The 27389-nt window shown below is 33.0% G+C and overlaps 1 protein-coding gene, 1 long non-coding RNA gene and 1 pseudogene across 8 annotated transcripts in view; 1 reads left to right on the top strand and 2 right to left on the bottom strand.

Moving 5' to 3' along the window:
* LOC143253091 (dopamine receptor 1 pseudogene) overlaps window positions 1–2829 on the bottom strand; it is a 64218-nt pseudogene extending 61389 nt beyond the window's left edge. For 2 of the 3 annotated variants that reach the window (XR_013029371.1, XR_013029374.1), the window contains exon 1: window positions 2420–2827. The product of XR_013029371.1 is annotated as a dopamine receptor 1 pseudogene, transcript variant X2 (transcript). Of the gene's footprint in view, window positions 1–2419 lie in introns of all 3 variants that reach the window. The other variant, XR_013029376.1, reaches the window with a different exon arrangement.
* Window positions 655–27306, top strand: LOC143253105 (uncharacterized). The gene is made up of 2 exons (XR_013029382.1): window positions 655–1298; window positions 27030–27306. It is a non-coding gene; the product is annotated as an uncharacterized LOC143253105 (long non-coding RNA).
* LOC143253077 (uncharacterized) overlaps window positions 14453–27389 on the bottom strand; it is a 64198-nt gene continuing 51261 nt past the window's right edge. For all 4 annotated transcript variants that reach the window (XM_076506295.1, XM_076506286.1, XM_076506310.1 and 1 more), the window contains 2 exons: window positions 23633–24193; window positions 14453–16676 (listed from right to left, as the gene is read on the bottom strand). In XM_076506295.1, coding sequence (XP_076362410.1) covers window positions 15987–16676; window positions 23633–24154 — 1212 coding nt within the window. In that variant the 5' untranslated portion in view covers window positions 24155–24193 and the 3' untranslated portion in view covers window positions 14453–15986. The remainder of the gene's footprint in view (window positions 16677–23632; window positions 24194–27389) is intronic.

Here is a 27389-nt window from a genome sequence, read left to right as displayed (position 1 = left end):
TCACACTTATAAATACAGTATATAATAACACAAAAGGAAACTTTATTTTAATGCAAGCCATTTTTGTGAATATCGACGTTACCTTTGTGTGAAATTTAATATATTATTTATATTGTTTGAAATTGACGCCACACACAAATTTCACATATAGAAACACGCAACAAACCTTCACTTGTGCTGCAGCTATTTAGGTTAGGCATATCGTTTCATAATTGCTAGACTGCTAAGTTGATGAACCATAATAGGTTTATCTTTTAGTTAATTTCTTTCTATTGCCATATTATTCTTTAAACTTTAATCTGCTTGAGACTCCATCCAAGAACTTTTCTCTCATTGTACGACAACTTTCATTTCAACAAAAACTTAAAAGTATTTTTTTAGAAATTTCATAGAAACAGTAAATTCAATATTTGAATAAAGAAACATAAAATGTATTATATGTAGTATTACTTAAAACGTGAATCAAAATGTAGACATTTATTTATAAGAACACGAAATGTAATACGGATTCATACAAATTAAACACTAACTGTATTGACAAATAAATAACATTTTAATGTATCCTACAGACCTTTAACTACTAAATTGTTACTCAGGAACTGAACTAACGAGAACCACAAAAAAAAAAATTCCTAGATCTATTTAACAGTAAATAGCTCATCGCGAGATTGGTGTCACGTAACACCTCACTTCCTAAATATCCCAGTGCTTTAAATCATGAGCCCCCCGCTAGTACAGCGGTATGTCTACGGATTTACAACGCAAAATCAGTTTTTCGATTCCCCTCGGTGGGTTCAGCAGATAGCCCGATGTGGCTTTGCAATAAGAAAACACGCTTTAAATCGCCCCTCTGTTGACACAGGGGTACGTCTGCGGACTCCCACTCCTACTAACCGGGTTTCGATACCCGTGGTAGGCAGAGCACAACTAGTCCATTGTATAGCTTTGTGCTTCATTCCAAGCAAACGATTTGAATCATGCTAGAGAAATTATTGTGTTTCAGAACAGTCAGCGGTTCATGAAAAGAAGCAACCTGAAAATTCTACGTTTTTTTTTCATTTGTTTTCTTCACAGAAGAACACTGAAGGAAAATTGAACAAACCAAGTACCACTGAACGTAAAACACTGATCAAACACGTTTTTCTTCGATCAACCAGAATTCTGTTAAAAATGTGAGTGTTATCTTTTCCTTCAACCAGTACTGTGCTCAAAATATACGTGTCAATCTTCCTATCAGCCAGTGTCTTATTGAAAACGTATGTGTTAACTTTCCTATCAGTCAAAGCTCTTTTAAAAGGGTAAGAGTTAACTTTTCTTTCAACTTGTACGTTATTGAAATATAGATGTTAATTTAACTTTGGCTTCTTTTAAATATGGACTTGCCCACTTAGAAATAACTTAGCAACATTTAATAAAAATATTTCGAACTGATTAATTGTATGAAATAGAATTGTTCTTATGTCATATACCTTTGTAAATGGTTTCAATTTTATCTTTTTAAATACAACGCCACAGATGTAGTATACTTTCAGGTAATTTTTAACTTCAGCGCTTTCCTACAAATAATGCTCATAGACGTTATCTTAAACGATCTTCGCTCAAGGAGTTCTGTTATCATGATAGAATTATGAAAAAAAAAAAACATCCAAAAATAATTAATCACATCTGCATCATATGATTGTAGTTACTTCAAATCCCAACTGCTATACTTTGTTCGGACCAGCATGGTCATGCGGTTAAGGCACTTGACTCGTAATCCGGGTCACACCAAATATGCTTGTCCTTTCAGACGTGGGGGCGTTATATGTGACGGTCAATCCCACTATTCGTTGGTAAAAGAGTAGCCCAAGAGTTGGCGGTGGGTGGTGATGACTAGCTGTCTTCCCTCTAGTCTTACACTGCAAAATTAGGAACAACTAGCGCAGATAGCCCTTGTGTAGCTTTGCGTGAAATTCAAAACAAACAAACCATACTTTGTTTATTTCTTTAAAATAGCTTTTTATCTAAATGTTGCACTACTTTTGAATAAAATGAGTTTTCTGTACAACTAAATTGGAAGAGTTTAATCTTGTCATATTAAACCTATTTTAGATATAAAGTTAACAAGAGAAATTTAAAAGTATATTTGCACACACTAAATTTAAAATTCTCAAAACATTTGAAATTAACTGAAATTCTTATCTGGGCTATCTGTCTTGTACTTATGTCAGAGATCAAACCTCGATACTAACACACCTTCAACGTTGCCTCTGAGACACAGGAGGGAAAGCAAAAAATACCTAAAACATTGTTATTGTTATACTATACCATATCAGCTTGTGACGATATATATGCAACACAATATATTGTGATAAGTATAGACTTTTTAAACACTCTATTTTGTAGGTTTACAAATACGAAATAAATTAGTTGAACTTACTTGCTATACAAATCTTTCAATGTTTCATTTGAAGAAGATAATGTTCAGGTACTTGTGGCACTTGTTTTAGAATGGAATCTGTCATTGAAAAGGTTATATGTTAAAATAAATGTGTAATATCAATTGTTTTAACTGTATGACATTCACAGTCCAATCAGATAAGAAATACTATGATCAAAACATACTTTTCTCGTGACAACAGGTTACCTGTTGATTGATTAGGTTATCTCCTGATATACAATAACTTCTATTATAAATGCCTATATCCATTACATTAAGTGGTTAGAACGAATCGTGACAGTTATCATTCACTCTTAATCGATCTTAATGGCAGCCACACCGTGTAATGACGTCTCTTTTATGAGAAATATCACTTTGGTAAAACTTCATATATATAGCTATAGATACGTAGAGAATAGGGAGTGTCTTACCAAGTTCGCAGAGCCTAAACTGTGAGGGAAGAGGGAAAGTCTGAATACACTTAACTCTAGGTATATGTATTTATTGTTGTTATTATTTTATCGACTGAACATCTCGAGAACCAAGAGAGATCGATTCATAAACTTGGTACATTTATCGATTTTTTTAACAAGTAGGGTAATTTTAAAAATTAACTGATGTATTAAGAATACATTACCTCTATACCAATATACGACAGTTGTTACTGTAATGAACAAACTCGTTAGGCTAGAATATTAAAGGTTGGTGTCATACACCCGTATTATCTCAGTATGATTTGTAGATGTTTCAACTCGTTTAGTATCAAAGTCAAATATCATAGACTTATATTAGTTCATTCATTCTTCATAGGCTGCTGTTTATTCGCAGGCTGTAAAGGTTCATTCAGTGAATCACCACTACAACTGGTTGTACACTTGTGAAACTATTTCTCTCAATACCTTTTTAATGTCCCACGCTGATACAGCGGTAAGTCTACGGATTACAACGCTAAAATCAGGGATTTAATTTCCCCTCGGTGGACTCAGCAGATAGCCCAAATATGGCTTTGCTATAAGAAAAACACCCATCCTTTTTAATGTGTGTACATATTTCAGTCTTTGTATTTGATATTAATATATCCATCAGAAGGATCTATCATAATTAGCTTGTGACTGCTCACGCCAACTTATCTTAATATATACATTACATATATTTATTTAACTCTTGATATATGTTGATGTATCTATCACAGAAGTCTGTATGACCCTTGATTACTCGAACCAAACAGAATTTGGCTCATTCATTGTGCAGAATTGGTTAATATTTACCTGTTCACATCAAATAAGTGTCCATCACTGAGTTTTTGTTAATTTTTGTCCACTAACACAAAAATTTATGCACTGCTTATTTTCAATACAAACTATAACACTTTCTCAGAGAAAATGTTTATAAAAACTAAATACATTTTACCTTCTACCTTATCAAATCGACAGTTTTTTTATGCGCTCTAGTTTCCTGGTTAAAAGCAACCTCCTGTTTGTTGTTATTTTTTGATGACCTGAAATGTAATATGAAACACGTTTTCACACTTATAACTTGTAGATTTCAGCTAAATTTTCTTTTATCGACCCAGCTAATTTTATGACAAGAAACATTGGTTAAAGATCTTTATATGTGCGGGAAAGAACTTGGTGCAGGTTTTACTTACATGTATTTTTGCTTTTTACGTCAAAAGAGAGAAAGAGTATTTCAGGATATCCATTTAGTATTAGCACTTGAGTTTTCTTAACTTTGAATATTACAAATACACAGTGAAAGTTTACTTTCTTCGGTATAATTTTAATGAGATGTTTTTCACTGTATATACAAAACTGTCAGTTTCGCTATTTTAAAGAAGTTGCTTAGAACTTGTAACTATTTTAATTTCCTAATGAAAGTGATTATACACCAGGTGGCTCGGCAGGAAGTCTGACTGCTCAGGTAGCTGAAAACGGAATTTCGAAACTCCCTTATAACACAGGTACTCTATTGCGAAGATTTTTGCTTAATAACAAGCAAGCATTAATATAAAATCATATTACAAAACAGTTAATTATTGGTATTCTGTTTATTTAATTTTAATAGAAAAAAGAACTGTTTAGAATAGATTACTTAAATTTACTATAATGTTTTTATCAATAGTACGAATATTTCCCTTCGCATTTCAAGATGCATTCTTGAAGATTATTCTAGAATATAACTTCAACTAGAAAACATTTTCCATTTTTTTAAAAGAAATACAACTTTACCAATTTTTTTTTTAAATAACACGTTATGACCTTAAAATTTTATCCTCTATTTCTTGGTAATTAAGCGCAAAACTACACGACTGACTAGATGTAACTATGAATTTTTTAGCGTTCAAAACCTTCAAGTTTAACGCTGAACCAACGAGGGATTTTATTTTAAGCCTTACAATGTTTTGGACAGTTAATCTCTACAAATGTATTCTGATGGCCCGGCATGGCCAAGCGTGTTATGGCGTGCGACTCGTAATCTGAGGGTCGAAGATTCGCATCCACGTCGCGCCAAACATACTTGCTCTTTCAGCAGTGAGGGCGTTATAATGGTATGGTCAATCCCACAAATCATTGGTGAAAGAGTAGCTCAAGAGTTAGCGGTGGGTGGTGATGACTAGCTGTCTTCCCTCTAGTCTTACACTACTAAATTAGGGACGGCTAGCACAGATAGCCCTCGAGTAGCTTTGTGCAAAATTCCAAAAAACAAACAAACAAATGTATTCTTCTAAGCCTATTCTTCAGGTATGGTTAAGATATTATAAACAAAAATTATATATTTTACGAAATGTTAAAGCATTTCAAAACACATGGTACTTTCTACAGACACTTGAAATAAAAACCAGTTTTGAAGAGAGTGAAATGATGCCATTTCTTGAAAGATATTTATCTAGAACTTAAATTAAATATTTTTAATTTTCCCATCGTGACGTTTTAGCGATATTTTTTTTTTTTGCACTTTATATATATATATATATTTGTAGTTTATTGTTAAGTACAAACTTCATAATGTTCTGCCAACTGTTGGTGTCGAAACCCAATTTTTAGTATTACGAACCCATTTGCCTGGTGGCTACATGTTATGTTGTTTTTATGAATGACTAAACACATATCATTAATTAGAATCCTCAAGTTGTTTAAAGGTGCTCAGATTTTAATTATATGCCACTTATCATCCCGCTTCACGCGTAATAAATTAGATCCCTTATTGTAGCAAATACTACACATCTTATTCTCTTATAGTATAAATTATTGTTTTTCTTTGATTCTGGAACACTCTACATTCGGCATAATGTGATAAATTTAACCTTAAGTGTTACTTTCTGAAGCTTGACCAGTTCGAGAACTTATCTACACTTTCGGGTGTTAGGTGTATCACATCCTTTTTAACACTGTTTTATTCTATTTCTCTTTTTAGAGGAGGGGAGGTACCTTTGGGTTTTATGTGGAACAGAAATATTTCAACATCTCGGTTCCTTTTTAATGACTGATCAACTGGACGAATGCACTTTGCGGTATAAAGTCTCAGCGCTTTCAAAACAAAGTCAGTGGCACAGCGGAATGTCTGCGGACTTGCAATGCAAGGAACAGTTTCGATATCCATGGTGGGAGGAGCACAGTTAGCCCATTGTGCAGCTTTATGCTTAATTACAAAAAAACAAATCAAGACAAATTATTAGTGATCATTCTTGTTTACTTCAGAGAGACAAAACACAAAACCTACTGCGCACTGATATAGTCTGCTTATTTTATTTCTGGTTATGTGAGTCACCGCTGAACACAGTCCGTTCATATAGTTTCATATTCGCCCATTTTTTATCGCTATTGTTGTCGTTCTTTCTTTGTTATTTTTTATTATTCTTTGACCTTATAAAATAAAGTGTTTTCGGTTTATTCATTTGAAGTTTAATACCGAGTTTTGTCTCTTTTATCGCACCTGTCACAAATTGCTACCTTTCACATCTGTGAATTAGATCCACGAATTAGATCAAGCAACAGCGTGTTTTCACAAAGGATGCTTATCGTGCCCTACTTTCATATTCGTAATTTGGGATAAAATCATCAAATAGATATATGATAGAGTATTATTTTTACGTTTATTTACTCTTATTTTACAAGTTTTGGATTTATTTCACAAAAAGCTATCTCTACTCTGTCCACCGAAGAGGATCGAGTCTTGTTAATCTGGAAATTTGGAAACTTGCCGCTGACCCACAGAGGTCATGAGCTTTTAGACCCCAATACTCGAGCCTTTGACTAATAAGATTCCGTGTGCTACAACCTGAATGTTTTAATATTGCGCTCTGCTATTTTATTGACTCTAATGTTGAAGTTCCGGAATTAAAACCAAAATGCTGATCTAATGTTTTCTGAAAGTTAGGATTGTTTTCAACCTCAAAACTACCGTATTTACAGTTCAGTCACCATTACGTGTTCAATCGTAGTTATCATTAATATAATGAGCATGACATACGAAAGAAATATAACTTTAGTAACTTTTCATTTCATGTAAAGCACTTTATCAAATCGTATTGTGAACCATCAAGAGGACTGGCAAAGTGATTTTATTTAATATTGGTAGTGTCATTTAATTACAATAGATGCCGCCACAATACAAAATATTGTTGAGTATATAAATATTTAAATTGTGGTTAGAGGATAATATAATTTAAGTAGTTTTCGTACGTAGCATGTTTAATTTATTATAAAATGCTTAGAAAAGGTAATTTAAACTGACAAATAACTATAACTTGTTAGATATATAATTCTCATGAAAAACACAAACTACACAATGAGCGATCCGTGATGTTCCTACAGAAAGTATCGTAATCCGATTTTTAGTCTTATAAGCCCTCAGGCATACCACTTAGTCACCATGGGACAAGCTTGTAAGAGCTATACAGTTTACAAAAATAGAACGATTTGTCTTAAATTTCAACGAAATCGTGATATTTAATTTTAATATTCAAAATAAGTCACCATTACTTTTATATGTGTGTTTTTTTATAGCAAAGCCACATCGGGCTATTTGCTGAGCCCACCAAGGGGAATCGAACACCTGATTTTAGCGTTGTAAATCCATAGACATAGCGTTGTACTAGCAGGGGGCATTACTTATGTACCGAAACTTTAGAACGATTGTTTCCAAATATAATTTTTAATATTGTTATTGGGAGTAACAAATCCACTAGAAAAAGATTGTGGTAAAGAAGTAAATCGACTATGGAATACATGTATATGTTGAATATATAACCTGCAAAAACATATAGAATACATGTATATGTTGAATATATAACCTGCAAAAACATAGAATACATGTATATGTTGAATATATAACCTGCAAAAACATATAGAATACATGTATATGTTGAATACATAACCTGCAAAAACATACAGAATAAATTTATATGTTGAGCATATAACCTACAAGTACAAATGACGTGAGAGGAACTACTGATTGTATAAAATAAACTGAACTGTTTACATTAACTACACCTGGTAGTCAATATGTGATTATCAACATGTGAATATTAGGTTCTCTTTTGTAACGTGCGATGACAGTAAACAAATGGTTCAAACAGATGTTCTTGTAAGAAACTAAAAGAGCGCATCTGTTTGTACCATTTGTTTACTGCGCTATTGTGATGTTATCCTATCAAAGAAACACATAAGTCTTTAATATCACATTATAAAAAGTTAAATTTATTCATTTACGTAATCGTAACGTACTTTAATGTTGACAAAATTTTTATCTTAGTTTTCATTAGTTATACCAAACTTTTATTTCACTAATTTTACCCGAGAGTTTATAATGCTAAAAATCTGATTTAGATACCCATGGTTGGCAGACTAGAGATTGCCTGTTGCGTAGCTTTTGGCTTAAAAACAAACTAAATTGCTTTGCAGTGACATAGCGCTATGTCTGGGGTCTTACATCGTTAGAAACCGGGTTTAAATAGCTGTGATGGGCAAAACACAGTTTGTCTCTTGTGTATCTTTGTGCTTAGCTTTAAACAAACAAATTACAATAATATGTACCAAACTAAAAATTATTAAATAATGACAAATTTTTTTTGTATTATTCAAATAAATTACTACTGAATTATAAGGCCCCATTTAATGAATCCGAAAATCCGTGCATTAGTACTCCATATAAAATAGAGTTTTATGTCGGGCGTGGCTTTGTATTTAGCGTGTTCGACAGTGAATCATAGGGTCAGTGGTTGCCGTAAAATCACTATGCATTTCTGGGATGTGGGCGTTTTATAATAGCCTAAAATACCAATATTTAATTAGAGTAGCTCAAGAGTCGGCGATGGGTTCTTTTGACTACTTGATTTCCCTCCAGTCTATCAGTTCAAAGTTAGACACAATTAGTGCGGATGGCCCCTTGTGTAGATTTACGTAAATATCTGAAACAAGTAAATTTATAGCAATAATGTTATTTGCATGTATTTTAAACTATACTTTAGGCTTAGTTGTAAAACCTGCGTTAGACTCAAGAGTAAGATTTTTACAATTTCTGTCAATTTTCAAAATTTACAGAGCAGATGATACGAAAGTAACATTTTTACTAATTCTAACTTCTGGTAAAGCGTAAATAGCAGTAAAAGATTATTTAAATAACCTATTTGTTTCTTTGTTTAAACGATACGTGGTGAGATAAATGAATAGGTTATGAACACCCAACAATCAGTAAATCGTCACAGTAAAATTTAATATCAACTTCGATAAACTCAATAATCAAACAATTACGTGACAGACAGTGAGTTACGTTACAATAGTCAGTTGCTCTAGACCTTCTGGAAGCTTATTGTGACTTTGCTGGAGCATTTTAAGTGAATATATGATATTAAATTATGCATATCCAGTTTGGTTAAGGGTTACTGAAACCTTATATGTACAAAAACGGCTCGTTTGGGTTGAGAAAATATTTAACGAAGAAGAGCGAACAACGTTTCGACCTTCTTCGGTCATCGTCAGGTTCACAAAGAAAGAAAGAGGTAACTGACCGGAAGTGACCACATGTTTGGAAGGGGTTGTGTAACTGAGTGTCGGAATGTAGAGGGCGGTGTTAGATGTTTGAATATATAATTTTATTTTATTATATTTAATATAGGTATAAAGGCGTTCCTTTATATTGATTTATTTTGGGTTTAAGTTGTTTTATAAGTAAGGCTTCTTTAATTTTGCGTTTCTTTATGTTTGTTTCTTTATTTAGTATTTGAGTGTTTTCTACTGCCACGACTTCCATATTGGAGAAACAAGTAGAAAAATGGAAACCAGATTCAAAGAACACAAAAAGTCACCTTCACACGTTTTCGAACACTGCAAGTCAAATAAACACAACATAACCATAGAAAACACTCAAATACTAAATAAAGAAACAAACATAAACAAACGCAAAATTAAAGAAGTCTTACTTATATAACAACTTAAACCCAAAATAAACCAATATAAAGGTACGCCTTTATACCTATATTAAATATATTAAAATGAAATTATATATTCAAACATCTGACACCGCCCTCTACATTCCGACACTCAGTTACACAACCCCTTCCAAACATGTGGTCAACTTCCGGTCAGTTACCTCTTTCTATCTTTGTGAACCTGACGATGACCGAAGAAGGTCGAAACATTGTTCGCTCTTCTACGTAAAATATTTTCTCAACCCAAACGAGCCGTTTTTTACATATATATTAACTACAAGTGGGTTTTCTCGACATCACTGATTACTGAAAACTCGTTACTTTGTATGTAGCCCAGCTTGAAATTTGCAGGATTATCCAGTTTAGCAAAGAGACACCAAACCAAGATGTTACTTTTTTGTGTGTTCTGGATTCAATTATCTTGGTTTACTCAGTATGACTATTAATAACTCGCGTTTTCTGCGTATGTGTTAGTACGAATTAAATTGAATTATCTTGTTTCATGATACCATAATTCCAAGACTTCCTATTTTACATGGTCTATTGACATTTATGGTTTAGGTGATATCACAACCTAGATATTCCTTTATTATGTCATCTGGGTCGAATTATTTTTCTCCAGTTTGGCTTGATAAGTTAAATAATACTAAAATTCAAGGTGTGTGTGTTTGTGTCTGTGTGACTCAGAGAGATATCTTAGAGAAATTTTCTTTATTATTTTAAAGTCTACTTAGAACAAACTAACACAAATGAATGCAACATATTCTTGATGTCGAGAAACCCGCTTCGAATAAATATGTATCTCAGGACGGCTGGTATGAGTAGTAACACTTTTACTAATAAAACAGAGAACAACGTTTCGACCTTCCTAGGTCATCTTCAGGTTAACAAAGAGAGTTTGCAACTGACCGTTGCCAGACACATGTCTTTGGAAAGAGAGTATAAACGGGTAGGGGATTGATTGTAGGGGGCGTTCCAGTTCTAGTTACTGTATAAGTAGGGCTTTTTCGATTTTGCCTTTGTTTATATTTGTTTCCCTGCTTCGTATCTGGGTGTTTTCTATAGTTATATTGTTTTTCTTTAGTTGCAGTGTTCAAAATTCTGTGAAGGTGTTTTTTTGTTTTCTTTGAATCTGGTTTCCATTTTTCTGCTTGTTTCTTCAATATAGAAGTGGTATCAGTTGTTGCATTGTACTTTATAAATTATGTTGGTTTTGTGTTTGTCAGTGAAATTTTTATGTAGTATAGACTTTAGTTTTGTACCTGTTTTTTGAATAAATTCGGAGTTTACTGGAATGTTGTGTTTTGTTATGGATTTTTCCAAATGTTGGTTATTTTTTTCGCTGATGTCGGAAAATATGGTATGCAACAGTGTAGTTTGTTGTATCTTCGGATTTATTATTTATTTGTTGTTGGTCTTCACCTGTGCGTATGCCCCAGTGGCTCAGCGGTATGTCTGCGGAAACGCTAAAACCCGGGTTTCGATACCTGTGGTGGGCGGAGCACAGCCCATTGTGTAGCTTTGTGCTTAATTCAAAACAACAACATCATGTGTGCGTATAATTTTTTCCACGATTTCTGGAGGAAATTTGTTGATGTTAATGAAGTGTTGTTTTATTTTATTGATTTCATCGTCAATGTTATGAGGTGAACATAATTTTGTCGCTGTGTTTATTTAGTTTCTTAATATGTTGAGTTTTTGTTTTGTTTCATGTGCTGAGTCTCAGGGAACTTATAATCCACTATGGGTGATTTTTCTGTAGATTTTTGTTTTGAATTGTGTATTAGTTCTAGTTATCTTGAGATTAATAAATACTATTTGATTAGTTTTTCTATTCATAGGTGCACTTAATGTTAGGGTGTATCGAGTTAGCGCGGTTGAAAAAAACCTAAGTGTGTGTTCTGTACATGTGAATACAGCAAGTGTATCATCAACATACCTGTACCAGTATAATGGCGGGTGTAAGGCTGAATTGATCACTTGAGATTCAATCTGTGTCATAAAAATGTTGGCTAGAACTGGTGACGCGAGATTCCCAATATTTATGCCATTTATTTGTAGGTACTTTTGCTTATTCAACATAAAGTTAGTTTTGGTAGTAGTGAATTCTATCAGGGTTGCTAATTGGTTGCTGGGATATCTAACAACGGGTTGAGGTCTTGGTTATAAAATTCTAAAGTTATTTTTCAGACTTCAGTGGTTGTGACTTTTGTGAAGAGGGAAATTACATCAAAACTGAACATTAAGTTAGATTTTCAACCACGTTAACTCGATACACTCCAACATTAAGTCCACCTGCGAATAGGAAAAAAACTACCCAAATAGTATTTATTAACCTCAAGATAACTAGAACTGATACACAATTCAAAACAGAAATTCACAGAACAATCACTCATACTGGACTATACATTCTCTGGAACTAAGCACATGAAACAAAACCAAAACTCAACACATTAAGGAACTAAAAAAACACAGCCAAAAAACTCACAAGATAAATTTAACGATAAAATTAATAATATAAAACAACACTTCTTCCGTTGGCCCAGCCTGGCCACTCGATGCGTAATCCGAGGGTCGTGAGTTCGAATCCCCGTCACACGAAATATGCTTCAGCCATGGGGCCGTTATATAGGGACAGTCAATCTATTCGTTGGTAAAAGAGTAGCCTAAGAGTTGGCGGTGATGACTAGCTACCTTCCCTCTAGTCTTACGCTGCTAGATTAGGGACGGCTTGCGCAGGTAGCCCTCGTGAAACGTTGCGCAAAATTCAAAAACAAACTTCATATACATCAACAAATTTCCTCCAGAAACCGTGAACAAAATTATACGCACTCACCTAAACCAACAACAAAGAAAAAAACAATAAATCTCAAAGCACAACAAACTACAAAACCTTATACTGCTGCATACCATATTTTCCCGACATCAGCGAAAAAATAACCAACATCTGGAAAAATTATAACAAAACAAGAAATGTTTTAAGAAATATAACTAAAATTTAAACATTTATGAGTTTAGTAATATGTAGATATATATTAATACACATATGTAATGTACGGTAGCCAAAATGTTGTAGGTCAATATGTAGTTACCTCCTTCTATATTTGTATTATTCTAATTGTCTAAACTGAGGTGAATTTAAAACCACATTCGAAATTTGAGAATTTTAAAACAAGAGAATAGTAAATGTCATACATATGTGCCTAAATAATACCATACACATGCTGTGAAATTTGAAAAACATCAAATAAATGAGTAGTAGTACTGAAACACCTGCGATATAAGTGGAACCGCGAGGTTCGGAACTTACAGTGTTTATTGGACCAGCGCAACTTTGAACCATATAATAAATGTTTTCACACAATCTAATTACAATTTTACTACCCTTGGATATTTCTTTTGTAAGTGTTGTAGGAAACATAAGCCGCTTAGTCCAATATTGTGTTCTTGGAGCAAGGGCATGTATGAATGACACTTTTCTGTTTCGCACGTGGGTTCTTGCTCTCTAGCATATCGTAGTATTAGGGCGTGCTGCACAAAGACAGGCTCAGATGGTCAATAATTTGAACTTGATTTATAGTGGATTTAACCTTGGATCTTGAAAGTAAAATAAAAACAGAAAATTTATGGGATATATTTAACAGTTGAAACTCTCAGAGTACGCACTTTGAAACCTCTTCATTAATGATGAAGAAAAAGGGAAACAGATGCCCATTTTATTACTGATTTTATATTTTTTTTTCTTTTAATTATATTTTATGAGTTTTCTACAGGCTGAAGAATCAAGTGATAAACATAATAAGAGGAAAAGTATATAAAAGTTTACTGAAAAAAGATATATATTCATTTAAGAGATTCTAGGGGTTATATAAGTGAAATGATATTTTTGAGACAAAGAAACGCATTGTTACTCTCAATATAAAAGTAACTTTGCCCCCATACTACTTAAAAAGAAATCGACAATTTTACGAACAAATGTTGATAAAAAATACTTATTAAAAAAACTTATATTTTTCGTGTACAAAAGCCTTGTAATATTTATTAAAAGTCTACCAAATTTTGTGAAGATACATGTAATATATTAGAAATTACTAGTACGTAAACTGTAACGAGCACAAATGGTTACGAGTCAGGTCCAATGGGCCTAGGCAGTGTCCGTATATTTAATTTAACTGCCAGATCCAGTCAACATGAAAAAAGGGATTTGTGCACGCTCTAAGTTCCTAAGCTTTACTTGTGGAAAACTCGTGAAATATGAAACTTATGTTTTTGAACCTTCACTACTTTTATATGATATATACATACACAGGTGTACATGTTTCGTTAAATAATAAGCAATCCATTAAATTGATTGGCAAAATATCATTCTCACATTTTGATGATACTTATAGCATTCTAATTAAATCATAATTTGAAAAACTTACGAATCATAACGACAAATGACCCGGCATGGCCAAGTGGTTAGATGCTCGTTATATATGCCTGTCAATTCCACTATTCGTTAGTAAAAGAGTAGCGTTGTGGGTGGGTGGTGATGACTAGCCCTTTCCTCAGACAGCCCTCGTGTAGCTTGGCGTGAATTTCAAAAACAAATAAACACAAGGACAACAATCAGAAGTTTTATTGAAATCTTAGTATAGAGCAGCAATTAACCATGATTTTGTTCTGCCACTATCCACTAAAACAGAAAATTTACAGTTTTACTTTTAAAGTATTTTATACATTTTTGTTTCCATAAAACCACAAACATGTTAATAAAAGCGCTGTATGTTCTCACTGTTTCCAGACCTGTAAGAAATCACCACAATGATTCTTACCTTTAGTCTCTTACGAAAATTTTGGTTTAAAATATTTAAAAAGTATTTTCAATAGCAACACTTGCTTCAAAAATGTTCAAAGCTTTCAGAATAAAAAAAGTATATACATAAAACAAATCTTAAAGTTTTACCTCAAACGTAAAAATATAGATTTATGAAATAATAAAAATAGCAAATAGACTGTTAATAGCTTCATTCCGTCGTTATAAAAACTTTATAAGTTTGTTTGGTATTCAGTTCATACGACAAAATCACTCCAGAATTAAAAATAGCGTGAAGGCTATTTATTGGAATGATTACAACATCGTTAAAACAAAAATAACGACCACAGAACTATACTTTCCATTTAGTCGTCTAAATTCAATTCTATAAACTTCTAAACTACAAGGTGAAAAATAACACCATAAAACCCCACACTTTTGACACTATCCAATATTTCGCTTTAGCAACAGATAAAGCAACAATTTTATAAAAAAATTAAGCTTGAAGATTTGCGATATCTCTTACTTGCTTATCCTGTATCATTTTTATAAAATTATATTCATATCCATAAAGTCACGGAGAGATTCACAAGTTCTAACTGCAAGTAATAATAATTAAGTATAGTCTGAATCACTAAACTATGTAGATGATAGGTAGCAAGGAAAGGTTTTGAAAAGTAACAGACTTTATAATCTTATATATAAAACATTTACAAGTAACATTAAATGTTTATTAATTGCAAACTTTTTGCCATCAAGCCATGTTTATATGGACTATATTTTTAACTTAACACATTATTTCACGTCGGTAGAGAAAGTGCTAATTAAAACAAATCAATGTTTCTAGAAAATATAATATACCATCTTGTTATCAAAATTCTGCAAGGGATTTGAGTATTTTTAGCCATTAAAGAAAGTTCTTACTAAGAGAAAATCGAAACACAGTCTAAACTCAAACAAGATTTCAAGACAAATTATTAACTTCACTGTTTCTACTTTAACTAAAACTTTAGACAAAACTTAAATTACTTCGCCAGTATATTAAAAAAAAATTAACAATTTTGCTTTTCTCAACTTTCATTGTTGTATTACAAAATAGTTTGATATTTTAAATGTATATGAATGCAATAACAATATCACAGTTATGTTACATTTTAAAAATAATTTTAACCTTAGTTATTTAAAAAAAAACATGTGTTTTGACACAAACTTTAATCATAAATTCCCGAAACAATTTTTTTGTACAATACTTACAAATAACTTATTCCGTTTTGTTTTTAAAAAGTATATAATTTGTTATTAGTTATTACAGAACGTTTAAGAAAAAAAAGTTCTCCTTATCAACAGTTAGACTCTCCTTTTAAAGCCTTGTTTGTCCTTTTCTCTGAGAGTTCACCTTTAAGTTGTTCTACTTCAGATTCGAGAAACCTATTTCTTCTGTACATTTGTACATAGTTTAACTGTAGCTGTTTCTGGTATTTTATCACCTTTTCTTTTTGTTCCAACCAATGCATTTTTTCTTCTTCAATGTTTTCTTTGGTTTCATGAAGTTCTTGTTTAGATAATGATAGTTCTAAACGAAGCGATTCCGTTTCTTTAATCAGTTCTTCAATAGACTTAACTTGTGCATGTACTTTTGCTGCTTGCGTCTGTGTTTTCATTCTCTGTAGTAACTGTTCAAGTTTTTGTTTAGAATGATAAGCCTCTTCTTCGCTATTTTGAAGGCAGGTCTGTAATTCAACAATTTTGTCGTCTTTTTCTTCCACCAGATGGCGAGTTTCTTTCATTTGAGACTTTAAAGATAAAAGCTCCGTTAATCGGTTATTCTCTCCAACTTGGTAGTCTTTCAACTGCGACTTTAGAAGAGATATTTCTCCAGCTTTCTGACATAGTTTCCACTTTGTTTCCTCAAACTGTGAACGAATATGGTCAAGTTCTTCACGAAGCTGTTTGGCTTCGTGTTGGGCTGCAGCTTTTTCTCGCGCTGCTAATTCTATTTCAGCATGGAGCTTCCGCCTCTCCAAGAGATTCTGTATAAATATTCAAACGGTGTCGTTTAAATAAAACATAACTGGTAACAAAACCTGTTGTTACACAAGACAATTAATCATTTCTTGCTGCTATAGTTTTAATATAATATTGTACAAAGACTTAACTTGTGTTGTCTTGTTATATTTCCTTATGTGGAAGACGTTTAAAGGAAGTAAAACTAAATTCGTCACATCATTATCCATTAACAAATTTGATAAAACCAGAAAAACAGCTGCAACTAAAGTTCAGTTACATAACTTATTTATACACTTATAGAAATTTTGGTACAACAGAGATCCTTCGAGTCTTATAGTTCAAGTCGTTTTACACCTAACCACACATCCTTCTAGGCTGAGCACTAAGTGTCTTTCAGTTCACACTTCAATCCTCTTAGCATGTTTACTTTCTGTTATTATTCAACTTTCTTAATCGGTTGTTTAAGTTTAGCATTGGCAGTAAGACAGATCTGTGTATTTAGTTCTCCCTACCCTTTGCCCAGGTTGTAACACACACACACACACACACATATTAATTTTGCTTGACCAATATAAGCAAAAGAGTCACTTGAATTGAACCTATGTTATTATAATTTAACTTATTTTTATATTTCTTCAAAGCTGGTGTTTAACTTATAAAAAAATTATAAAGTATGTCCTTACAGAAACACTTTTTTGAGAAAACACTGAACAACGCTATGCATTCACTAAATATTTGTTTACACAAAACTAACCTAAGGGACGCGTAGGTAATTGTTGGACCTAGAAATTTACATTTGAAAATCTTTCATGTCAAAAGATACATCACAATACCCTTCAATTTTTATAAAACAACTGTAACGCTAAAAACTGAGAATACGCTTGTTTCTTCGTTTAGCTGTATTAATCTTGTTATTTGAAGCATAATGTTATAAAATATTTATTAAAGTGAAAAGAATTACACATCTAATACTCCACTTTAATACCGTATCACATAAGTTACGTTACGATACGGACTGCACTTGTATACGTATAAACTGTGTAAACATCAGAAACGAACGATATGTGTTTGATTGTTATGCGTAACTAACACACGCCCATGTTACAAACAACAATAAAACGACAGTGTTGTTAAGTAGGGCAGCAGATAAGCTTCCGGTTGTTTATTTATGCGCAGGTTGCTTTGCACCACAAACAACTTTGTAAATACATTGAACTTCATGTTACTACTTGTTATTACCTTTTTCACCAACTTGAGAAGGCGATGGTAATTTCGAATAACTCTCTCTAACAGTTACTTATCATTATGGCGCAGTAAATTCTACTTAGAAATAACCACAAATTAATTAATCAATAACTAAAACTTATAAATTAAGTGTTATATCCTTTTCCTAAACAAAAGTCTCCTATTTAAGGTTCAATTTAACTCTAAAAATAAAAATATGAAAATAAGTAATGCAATACTAAAATAGAATTTGAATAATAACGACAAAATTCACATAAACAAATAGTCAAGATTAAACAATATCAACTTACAACAATATCACAGTTTTGTTACATGTTAAAAATAATTTTAGCTTTAGCTACTTAAAACAAAAGCTTCGGAAACAAAGTTTATGTAAAAATCCTCAAAAGAAAACTATTCGTTTCTGTATAAATAAAAACACAATTACAATCAAGTTGAAGAATAAAGAACTCGACTAAAACACTCACTGTAAGTAAACTTTTGAAATGTTAATATGTAATTAATTTATTATTTTTATTAGTTCTTATTTCTAAATTATTTTTAAAAATCGCGAAGAGAAGATTTGTTTGTAAAATAATTTGTCACAACACGTAACGTTTGTATAATTTAATTTTACAAAAAAATATTATAAAAAATTACTAAATATAAAAAACACAAGTCAAATTAACCCCTTGTTTTCTTTATACTGTTTTCATGAATTACACTAACCATGAAGTTTGCGAATATATTTATACTAAAACACAAGATATTCGAAAGAATTCTTGAAACTATCAAGATTTTTGAACTCTTTGAATTCAATGGTAATGGCCGAAGAAGAGCAAACTGCATGCCCTACCTTTGAACCCAATCAACCTTCTTAGAAAAAATACTGTACATTTTTCCTCAACGTTGAGGTCAATGGCTTTAAGTAAGGATGAATTAAACGACAAGAAAACTAGCATTAGACACAGTGAGAGGCAAACACTAGCCTGCTTGTCCTCAGCATGTTGGGTAGGTTCTCTAGTCCGGTTTGCTATACACTGGGTTCCATGCCGGAACTAGACATCTGGAAAGTGCTTTTACATTCAAGGCACGTCATCAGGTTCTGAGCGTTGACCCATTGCCGCGCCCATCTTTAATGGAGACGTCCTTTCATTCAGTCGCTCGCTAAATTGCGCACTTTTTAAGCTCGTGCCGCTTTCTCGAGCTCTGGTCTTAGGAGTTGTAGCAAAAGTATATTAATAACGCGATTAAAAAATATTCAACATGAAAAGCTTAACATATGCACCTTGTTACATGCAAGGAGCAATCAACAACCGTCCACTTCATGAACTCCAGAAGATCTTCTGACAACAGTGACATTCGTATCACTGGTTGGTGGAATCAAAAAAGAGGAAGGGGTAGAAAGTGAAAGGGGTACTAGAAAAAACTTAAACCCTTGAGTTAAACTTCAAGGTCGTTGAATACCTTGTAAACTCTTAAATATTAAACTTTATCAGTTCAAGATATAAAAAAACTGTATTTAATTGTATTGTTATTACTATTATACAGGCGTTTATTTCTCTGAAATAATCCATTCTTGTTTTATAAGAAAGAAAAGCAACACATGTATACTCTTATTTCGTGAAAATTCAAAAACTTGTAAATTATCTGAACACAAGCCAATTATAACAAGTGGTAAAAACTTATATTATTAGAAGCACTTTCTTATAAAGAGAAGAATTTTAAAGTTTTCTTAAAACAATAACTTTCAATTAAAATATCATTCTATATTATATTACATGTTAATTTGGAATAATAAAGCGTTTGTATTCCTTGAAAATAATTTTCGTAGCCTATTGTTAGTTTATAATTAAAATTCTTCATTTGTAAGAACAATGCACTACAGTTGTTATGTATAACTTGTTTCTGCTTTGTAGTCCAAACCAAAACACGATTGCAGTATAAGATGAAAAAAACAAAATAACTTAATAAAACATTCGCTATAAATGGCCAGGTGGCTAGGAAGCTCGACTCGAAACCTGAAGGTTGCATATTATAATCCCTCGTCCCAACCAAACATCTTCACTATTTTTTTTCACTCGTGGGGACGTTATAAGTGAAGATCAATCCCACTATTCTTTGATAAAATACTATCTCAACAGTAGGCAGTGGGTTATGATAATTATCTGCCTTCTCTTTAGTCTTTTAACTCCGAAACTAGGGACGGTTAACACGGATAACATTCTTGTAGCTTTATACGAAATCCAAACTAGACTAGCTACAAATTCATATATAATGAAAACACAAAATGTGTTCAACAAGAACGCCTATCTAGATTTGTCAATTTCTTCCTTTCTTCAAATGCAATGTAACTTATCTGTGACAAATATCTTATTCTATATTCTAGTTTTATTTCAGGATAAAATGAACAAACTTGTGGTTACTTCACAGACTTTTTACTTAGTCTGTATCACCGATATCGTTGAAAGAAAAAGTTTGTTTGTTTTTTTTAATTTCGCCCAAAGCTAAACGAGGACTATTTGCGCTAGCCGTCCCTAATTTAGCTGTGTAAGACTAAAGGAAAGGTAGCTATTCATCACCACCCACCGCCAACTCTTGGGCTACTCTTTTACCAACGAGGGAAGAAAGAAAAGTAAGGAAGAGTAATAACATGTAAAGATAAAACATTAACTGATGTAAGATACGGAAGAGGCGCTTCTTTGAACGTATAAGTAGATTTGAGGGAAGGCTGACGGATATTGTGATGACAATGCACTAATCGAGAAAAAGAAGAGCAAAAGACAAGTGGGAACTAACTTGGCTCAATGCCATTAAAAATCAATTGGAAATGGGAAACTTGAATTAACGCAATTAGTACATACAGAGAACATTGGAGAACCATTGTGGTCGACTCTCAGAACAACGGAGGACATCATGATTTATTTGACACTTATATGCGTTAATTACGAAGTGTCCAAAATGAATTTTCAAATATATATTATAGTGTTCTGTGTAATAAAATTTATTGTAAGTAAAAGCATAGCTGTTCTACATGGCCCAGCATAGTTAAGTGGTTATAGCGCTCAACTCCTAGTCTGAAGATTGTGGGTTCGAATTCCCATTGCATCAAACATGTTCACCCTTTCAGCCGTGGAGCATTAAAAAGTTATTGTCAATCGCACTCTTCGCTGTAAAATAAATAGTACAAGAGTTAGTAGTGTGTAGTGATGACTAGCTACCTTCCCTCTAGTCTTACTCTGCTGAATTAGGGACGGCTAGCGCAGGTAGCTTTTGTATAGCTTCGCTCGAAATTAAACAAACAAAACCTTTCTACACGTTTGATAACAGTATGTAACAAAATTTTTACTTTTTCTTGTTCCTGGGCAAAAAGCGTTATTTCCCAATTGCTAATCCCTAAAGTAAATACAAAAGACCTATTTTTCTCTTCAAGCTTTCCTTTTGTGACCTGGGAAATGAAATTTTCAAATTTACCCATTTTTCCAATACATTCCAGGTAGATCCAGTGCTGAGTAACTGATAGAGAATTTTCTCGAACTTATAAGAATTTTCAAGAACTTTACATAGTAATTTATAAACAAGGGCTCGCCACTCACCACTTCAGTTTAGTTCTAGCTGCCTAAGTGAACACAGACCTATCCAAGGAGGCTTTACCAAGTTTCCCTGTTATCTTTGGCTTTGGGACAACAAGGACACCGCAGCACACTACAACAGGAAGCTCTGGCCACAACGGACCGAGTTTTTTGTAGGGAGGCACAATATCAAGTGTGAGTCACTAGTGGACCTCCAGAAGGTGTTGTTTCCACCATTGCACATAAAATTAGGTCTTGTGAAACAATTTGTCACAGCTCTTGATAAGGAGTCTGCAGCCTTCAAGTACCTTCGAGACTTCTTCCCTAAGTTGTCTGAGGCAAAGGTCAAAGCTGGTGTCTTCATTGGATCACAAATAAAGAAGATTCTGGAGGGCACAGAATTTCCAAAACGTTCAGTAGGAAGGTAAAAAAAGCTTGGGGCAGCTTTTTCGCAGTGGTTCGGGGCTTCTTGGGCAACTACACGGCCGAAAATTATGTGGCATTGGTTGAGGCTCTGGTCAAGAGCTATGGCAAAATGGGCTGCAGGATGTCCCTGAAAGTCCATATCCTTGACGCTCATCTTGATAAATTCAAGAACATGGAGACATGCTCAGAGGAGCAAGGCGAGCGCTTCCACCAAGATATGCTGGACTTTAAACGCCGCAACCAAGGAGCATATAACACAAACATGATGGGAGACTATATTTGGAGACTGATACGTGAATGTGCTTTACGTTACAGTCGCAAATCTCGAAAAACTACTCACTTCTAAACAATTTTGTATAACTTTAGTATAAATACATGTAAATCTTGATTCCTATGTTGTTTTATTCAGCCCTTATGTAAATGAAAATGTGCAAATTTACCCGTTTTTACACAGAAAATGGTTAATTGCTAAATTTCCTTATCCAGGTCACAAAAGCAAAGTTTGAAGGGAATAATAACCATTTTCTGTACTTTTACAACATTTACAAGCAATTAATAAATAAAACATACTATCCAGGAACAAAATTTGTGTTACATAGCGTAATTTTTTGTATTTGAGCCCTTTTCTGGGGTAAGACTGCACTTGTCTGAAAAAAATATCATGTTTTTACTAATATCGATTATTGTTAATTCTATATCTGGATTAAAATGTTAACCATATCAATGCTTGAACGTTCTCAAGAAATAATTCGATGTTTTATGATTTATTGATATTTGTATGTGTATCATGTATTTAATGTCAAAATTATTTTTAATAACAGAACTTTTGTATTCTACTGTAATGTTTATAACACACAATTTCATTATTAGCACTCCTGATAATTAAGAGATATTGTAACGTTTACCTATAATAACAAAATAAGCAACAACAAGGAAAATACTTAAGGATTTTTGTATAACATTTTTCCACATAACTATAAAAAGCAATTATATTAATATTATGCTCAGCGTTGAAACTTTGACTTTTTTCTTTTATACTATATATTTCTGATGAACAAGGTAAATTTTCATATTATTTTATATGTGTTTATCTCATAATAGTTATAGTGTTTGTTTCAGTGTTTTATTTTGTAAAGTAGGACGTAGGATAAGGATTTGCAATAAAGCACTTTTAAATGCCAAGCAAGGGCTAACTGCTTGGCATCAACCGGTTCCCCTTTTATACAAAATAATTTACAGTTAGGATAAAGTTTAATCTTTGACTTTGGCTTGCTTGTTTTCCGTAGGATAATTTGTACCACGTTGGCTGTCCAGATTCTGAATGGAAGTTCCAAATACCTCAATACATGCATCTGAGCATAGTTATAGTTTCATACACAAGTAAGACACTCTCTCTGGACTGTCTGGGTAACCAATACCCACTATGAAAAATCAAGAACGTTCTACCCTTTGATATGAAGTACTTTAGTTTTAGATTTTGTCAGAATACGTATATTAATTTTATATTCTACTTCTAGTAAAGAATTTTGCCAATTTATTGGGATTTTGAAGTGCTCAGCATGAAACAAAAAATTTATTTTAAAAACCCAGTATCTCAGATTATTTACTAATTTATTCATAATCGCAATTGGAATGCTATTGCTTTCTATTTTTATCTGGCAATACCTACATGCCACTGTTAGCTCTTTCTCTTTTTAGTTCCATTTGATTGTGGATTTATCACTGTATATTGCTTTGAAGCATCTTTTCAACTTTACCTGATATTTCTGGTTGTTTCGCAATTCCTCCATCTTAACCAGCCGTTGTTGTGTTGCTCTCAGTTTATGGTCATAGTGGTCGCGAATTTTTCTGATCTCTTTCAGCCACATCTGTTCTTTTTCTTCATAAACTTTAAAAATCACCTGCTCATTCTGTTCCAACGTCTCCCTTAAGAAGTTAATTTCAGAGTCCTTGTCTCTCAGAATGGCTTCGAATTCTTCCACGCCACTGTCGCTTGGAGACGGAGTATGAATTATTTCTTCCAAGTTTAATGTTGAGCCACCGCTATCTGCATATGACGAGGCATAAGATGCAGGAGTACCGAGAATGTTGACGCAACTGTCTATTGAGTAGGTCGTAGACTTTTGGTCGTCTTCAGTGATCAGGGATGACGACTGAGACATAGTGCTTCCGTAGCAGCTCTTGATCTCAGTGTCAGTGCTCTGTGGGCTAGAACTTCTCATTGTATTCATCATTAAAGTGGAAGATGGATGACGAAAAGGATTCAAGACTGCACACATCAGTGGCCTAAAAGCCACTGGTCGCACAACAGATTTGTCCTGAAAACAGAATTCTTCCAATTTAAAGCACCAAGATTATGATAGTAGACAATATTAACTTCCAATCAGAGCAATCAATCTATTTAGATTAAAACTAAAAATCAAATCTGCACTGAGTATAGCTAATTAAATATCATTTTATTACATTTTTACTTATAGTAATTATAATTTACTGTTTCATCAGTTGGATATTCTCTTCTATTTTTTATTTTATCTTACTCGCAACCTTAATCTCTTCAGCAAGTAATGTGTTCCTATACAACCTTGTTATTTCAAGTGTGCTCGGGTACCGAACAGTTATCACAAAAAGGTTCACAAAGGCCAAGGACGTACTCGTAACAAATATACGTACAAGTTAATGTATGTCTAGGGAGAGAAGGGGGGCGGCCAACGCCACTTAAGGCTCAATTACACAACTTTATCAAGTCACGAAGACCGTCATAACACACGCCGGCATACAAGCAAGCATGAGGAAGTCTGCCTAAAAAGAAAAATGAGTATGTTTTAACTTATACTTAATTTTAGCTGTTGAAAAATACACGAGCTAATATTCCTGCGCCGTAATGATATCGCAAACATCAAGTCTTAGTTTTTACTATATGTAGAAATTAATTTTTAAACTGGCTTAATAGCCAAACAGAATATCCTGTAAAATTAAGTCTTCTCTATGATTATCCAACACCGTATTATTTGTTGTTGTTATGTAATACTCAGTGTTAAGTCTGAATCAGGTTTTAGAATTACATCGCACTTCGAATCACAAGAAGGATTTTTTTATATGTAAAAAGTAAGAGACATGTTGTTCTATGTACAAGTTTCCTACATTTTACTAAAATACTGTTTAAATACTCTGAAGTTAGCTTTCAGACAAACAATATGGGCAAAAAATATTAATCTAACGTAGTTATTGTTGTCGTTTTACACATTAGCTTTCAGACAAACAATATGGGCAAAAAATATTAATCTAACGTAGTTATTGTTGTTGCTTTACACATTATTTGTTGGTTATACTTTATTCCGTCTTTAAATGTGACTTTAAAAGTGTGGATATTTGTTTATAATCATTTCACTATTGTCTGCTTCGAGAAGATTCGATTTCTTTTGCCCTCTTTATTTCTTATTATAGAAAGTTGCACTTCATTTTATGTAGTTTATTTTTAATCTAATTTGACAATTAACTAACAAAACCAAATTTGTCGTAGTGATATCCTTCATCTTGTATTAGTTTAATAACTAAATGTTAACCTAGTTAATGGCAAAACATAACACAGTAGTTATCGAAATTAAATACACTTTTATCTACAAAAATTCGATAAAAATTTAAACATCTACACAACGGTGTGTTTATTCTTCCACACATGTTAAATGGACTGAGTAATTGGTTATTCCAATGACCTCTTGGTAAGCTGTATTATTTGAATATATGTGAACTCTATTGCACATCAGTTGTCTAGCAATCTGAGAAAGAACTATGACTTAAAAAGCCGTGACAGAGAGAATTTTCTAGAAACTCAATTACTAATAAGTAATTAAATCATTCGAATAGTCCAGTGTTTGGCTTTGGAAAATGAGCACTATTAAAGACTATTACAGCATAACAATTATACCATAAGTCTCATTCTGTGAATTAGTGGTTGAAAACTCATTTTGAATGACCCAGATCGCTGTCATTTGTTACACTGTGTTCTCCAGGAGTGGATCCTAATTCCTCAATATACTTTTTTAGGAACTTACGAATGCCTTGCCATAAATAACTGATGTTCTAACAGACAAAGATGGAACTACACGTTATTAAACTACTTCCACTAGGTGTTTCAAAACGACTGTCCAACTCATGTTCGTGTGTATACACAGATATACACACAAACAACTCATTGAAATTTTTTTCGCTTTCGTAAGAAATTGTTTTCGAAAATGAAAATTATACCCTACACGAAGAAGGGTGTAACTATATGAAGGCATATCTGCCCATCATGGTATTTCATGTTCTTTCAAGGCGTAGAGATACTGTTAATCTGGCACTGAAGAAAAACAAAGGTAGATATTTTGACAATGACGACATTGCCTTGTGCTGATAACTCACTGCTGGCGAGTTTCTGTTCTCGCCAAACAAAAATTATTTTACGCTCATACTTCATGTGATGCAGTGTTACTGCTTGTAAGTCTAAACAAATGTGCTAACATGCAGGATTTATACGCTCTAAATTGATATTTTCTGTTCTTTTTTAGTGAATTACAATCAAATAGAAGTACCCAATCAACAGTTTCTACACTGTTACACACTTAAGATGAGTTTAAGACACTAATACAATTAACTGTTAGAACCTTGAATATAATACGAAAGTGTGTACATTTTAAAAATTACTCTCATAAAATATCTGAAATACGTGTAAACGAGCTAAGTATTTTGATTAATTAATTAATGAAACAGGATGGACAAACTCTTTCAAATTTGCAATGATATGGTTTGTTTTGAATTTCGTACAAAGCTATTCGAGGGCTATCTGCGCTAGACGTCCCTAATTTAGCATCGTGTGACTAGAGGGAAGGCAGCTAGTCATCCCCACCCACCGCCAACTCTTGGGCTACTATTTCACCAACGAATAGTGAAATTGGCCGTAATATTATAACGCCCCACGACTGAAAGGGCGAGCATGTTTGGTGTGACGAGGATTCAAATCTACGACCCTCAGATTACGAGTCGAGTACCTTAACCACCTGAACATGCCGGGCCATTTTTAAGTAAACAAATTGTATACGTTTTATAAAGTAAATAGATTATTTGTAGCTTTTATCACCCCTAACAAACATATAATTATTGTGTATCTTATTATAGCAAAACCACATCGGGCTTCCTGCTGTGTCCACCGAGGGGAATCAAACTTATGATTTTAGCGTTGTAAATCCGAAGACTTACCGCTGTCCCACCAATAGACTAGTTGTGTTATTTTCTTCAAACTATAAACGAATACATTCGAGACAAAGGAAAATGCATATAAACACTAGTGATATTTTCTTGGAAATATAAACTAACGATAAATGAATATGCTAAGTTTTTGTAAAATCTCTCATGAAAGTTTCATGCTAATTAAAGTGTGGGAATTTGGAATTGTTCTTTGTAAACAAGCCTCTTTATAATATAGTTATATCAAAATTTACTTTACATGCAGCAATATTTGCCACATAATATTTTCTT

The sequence above is a fragment of the Tachypleus tridentatus genome, chromosome 1 (genome assembly GCF_004210375.1).
Source record: "Tachypleus tridentatus isolate NWPU-2018 chromosome 1, ASM421037v1, whole genome shotgun sequence".
Lineage (NCBI taxonomy): Eukaryota > Metazoa > Arthropoda > Merostomata > Xiphosura > Limulidae > Tachypleus > Tachypleus tridentatus.
Note: the sequence above shows the minus strand (reverse complement) of the source record. Positions and strands in the feature narration are given on the sequence as shown.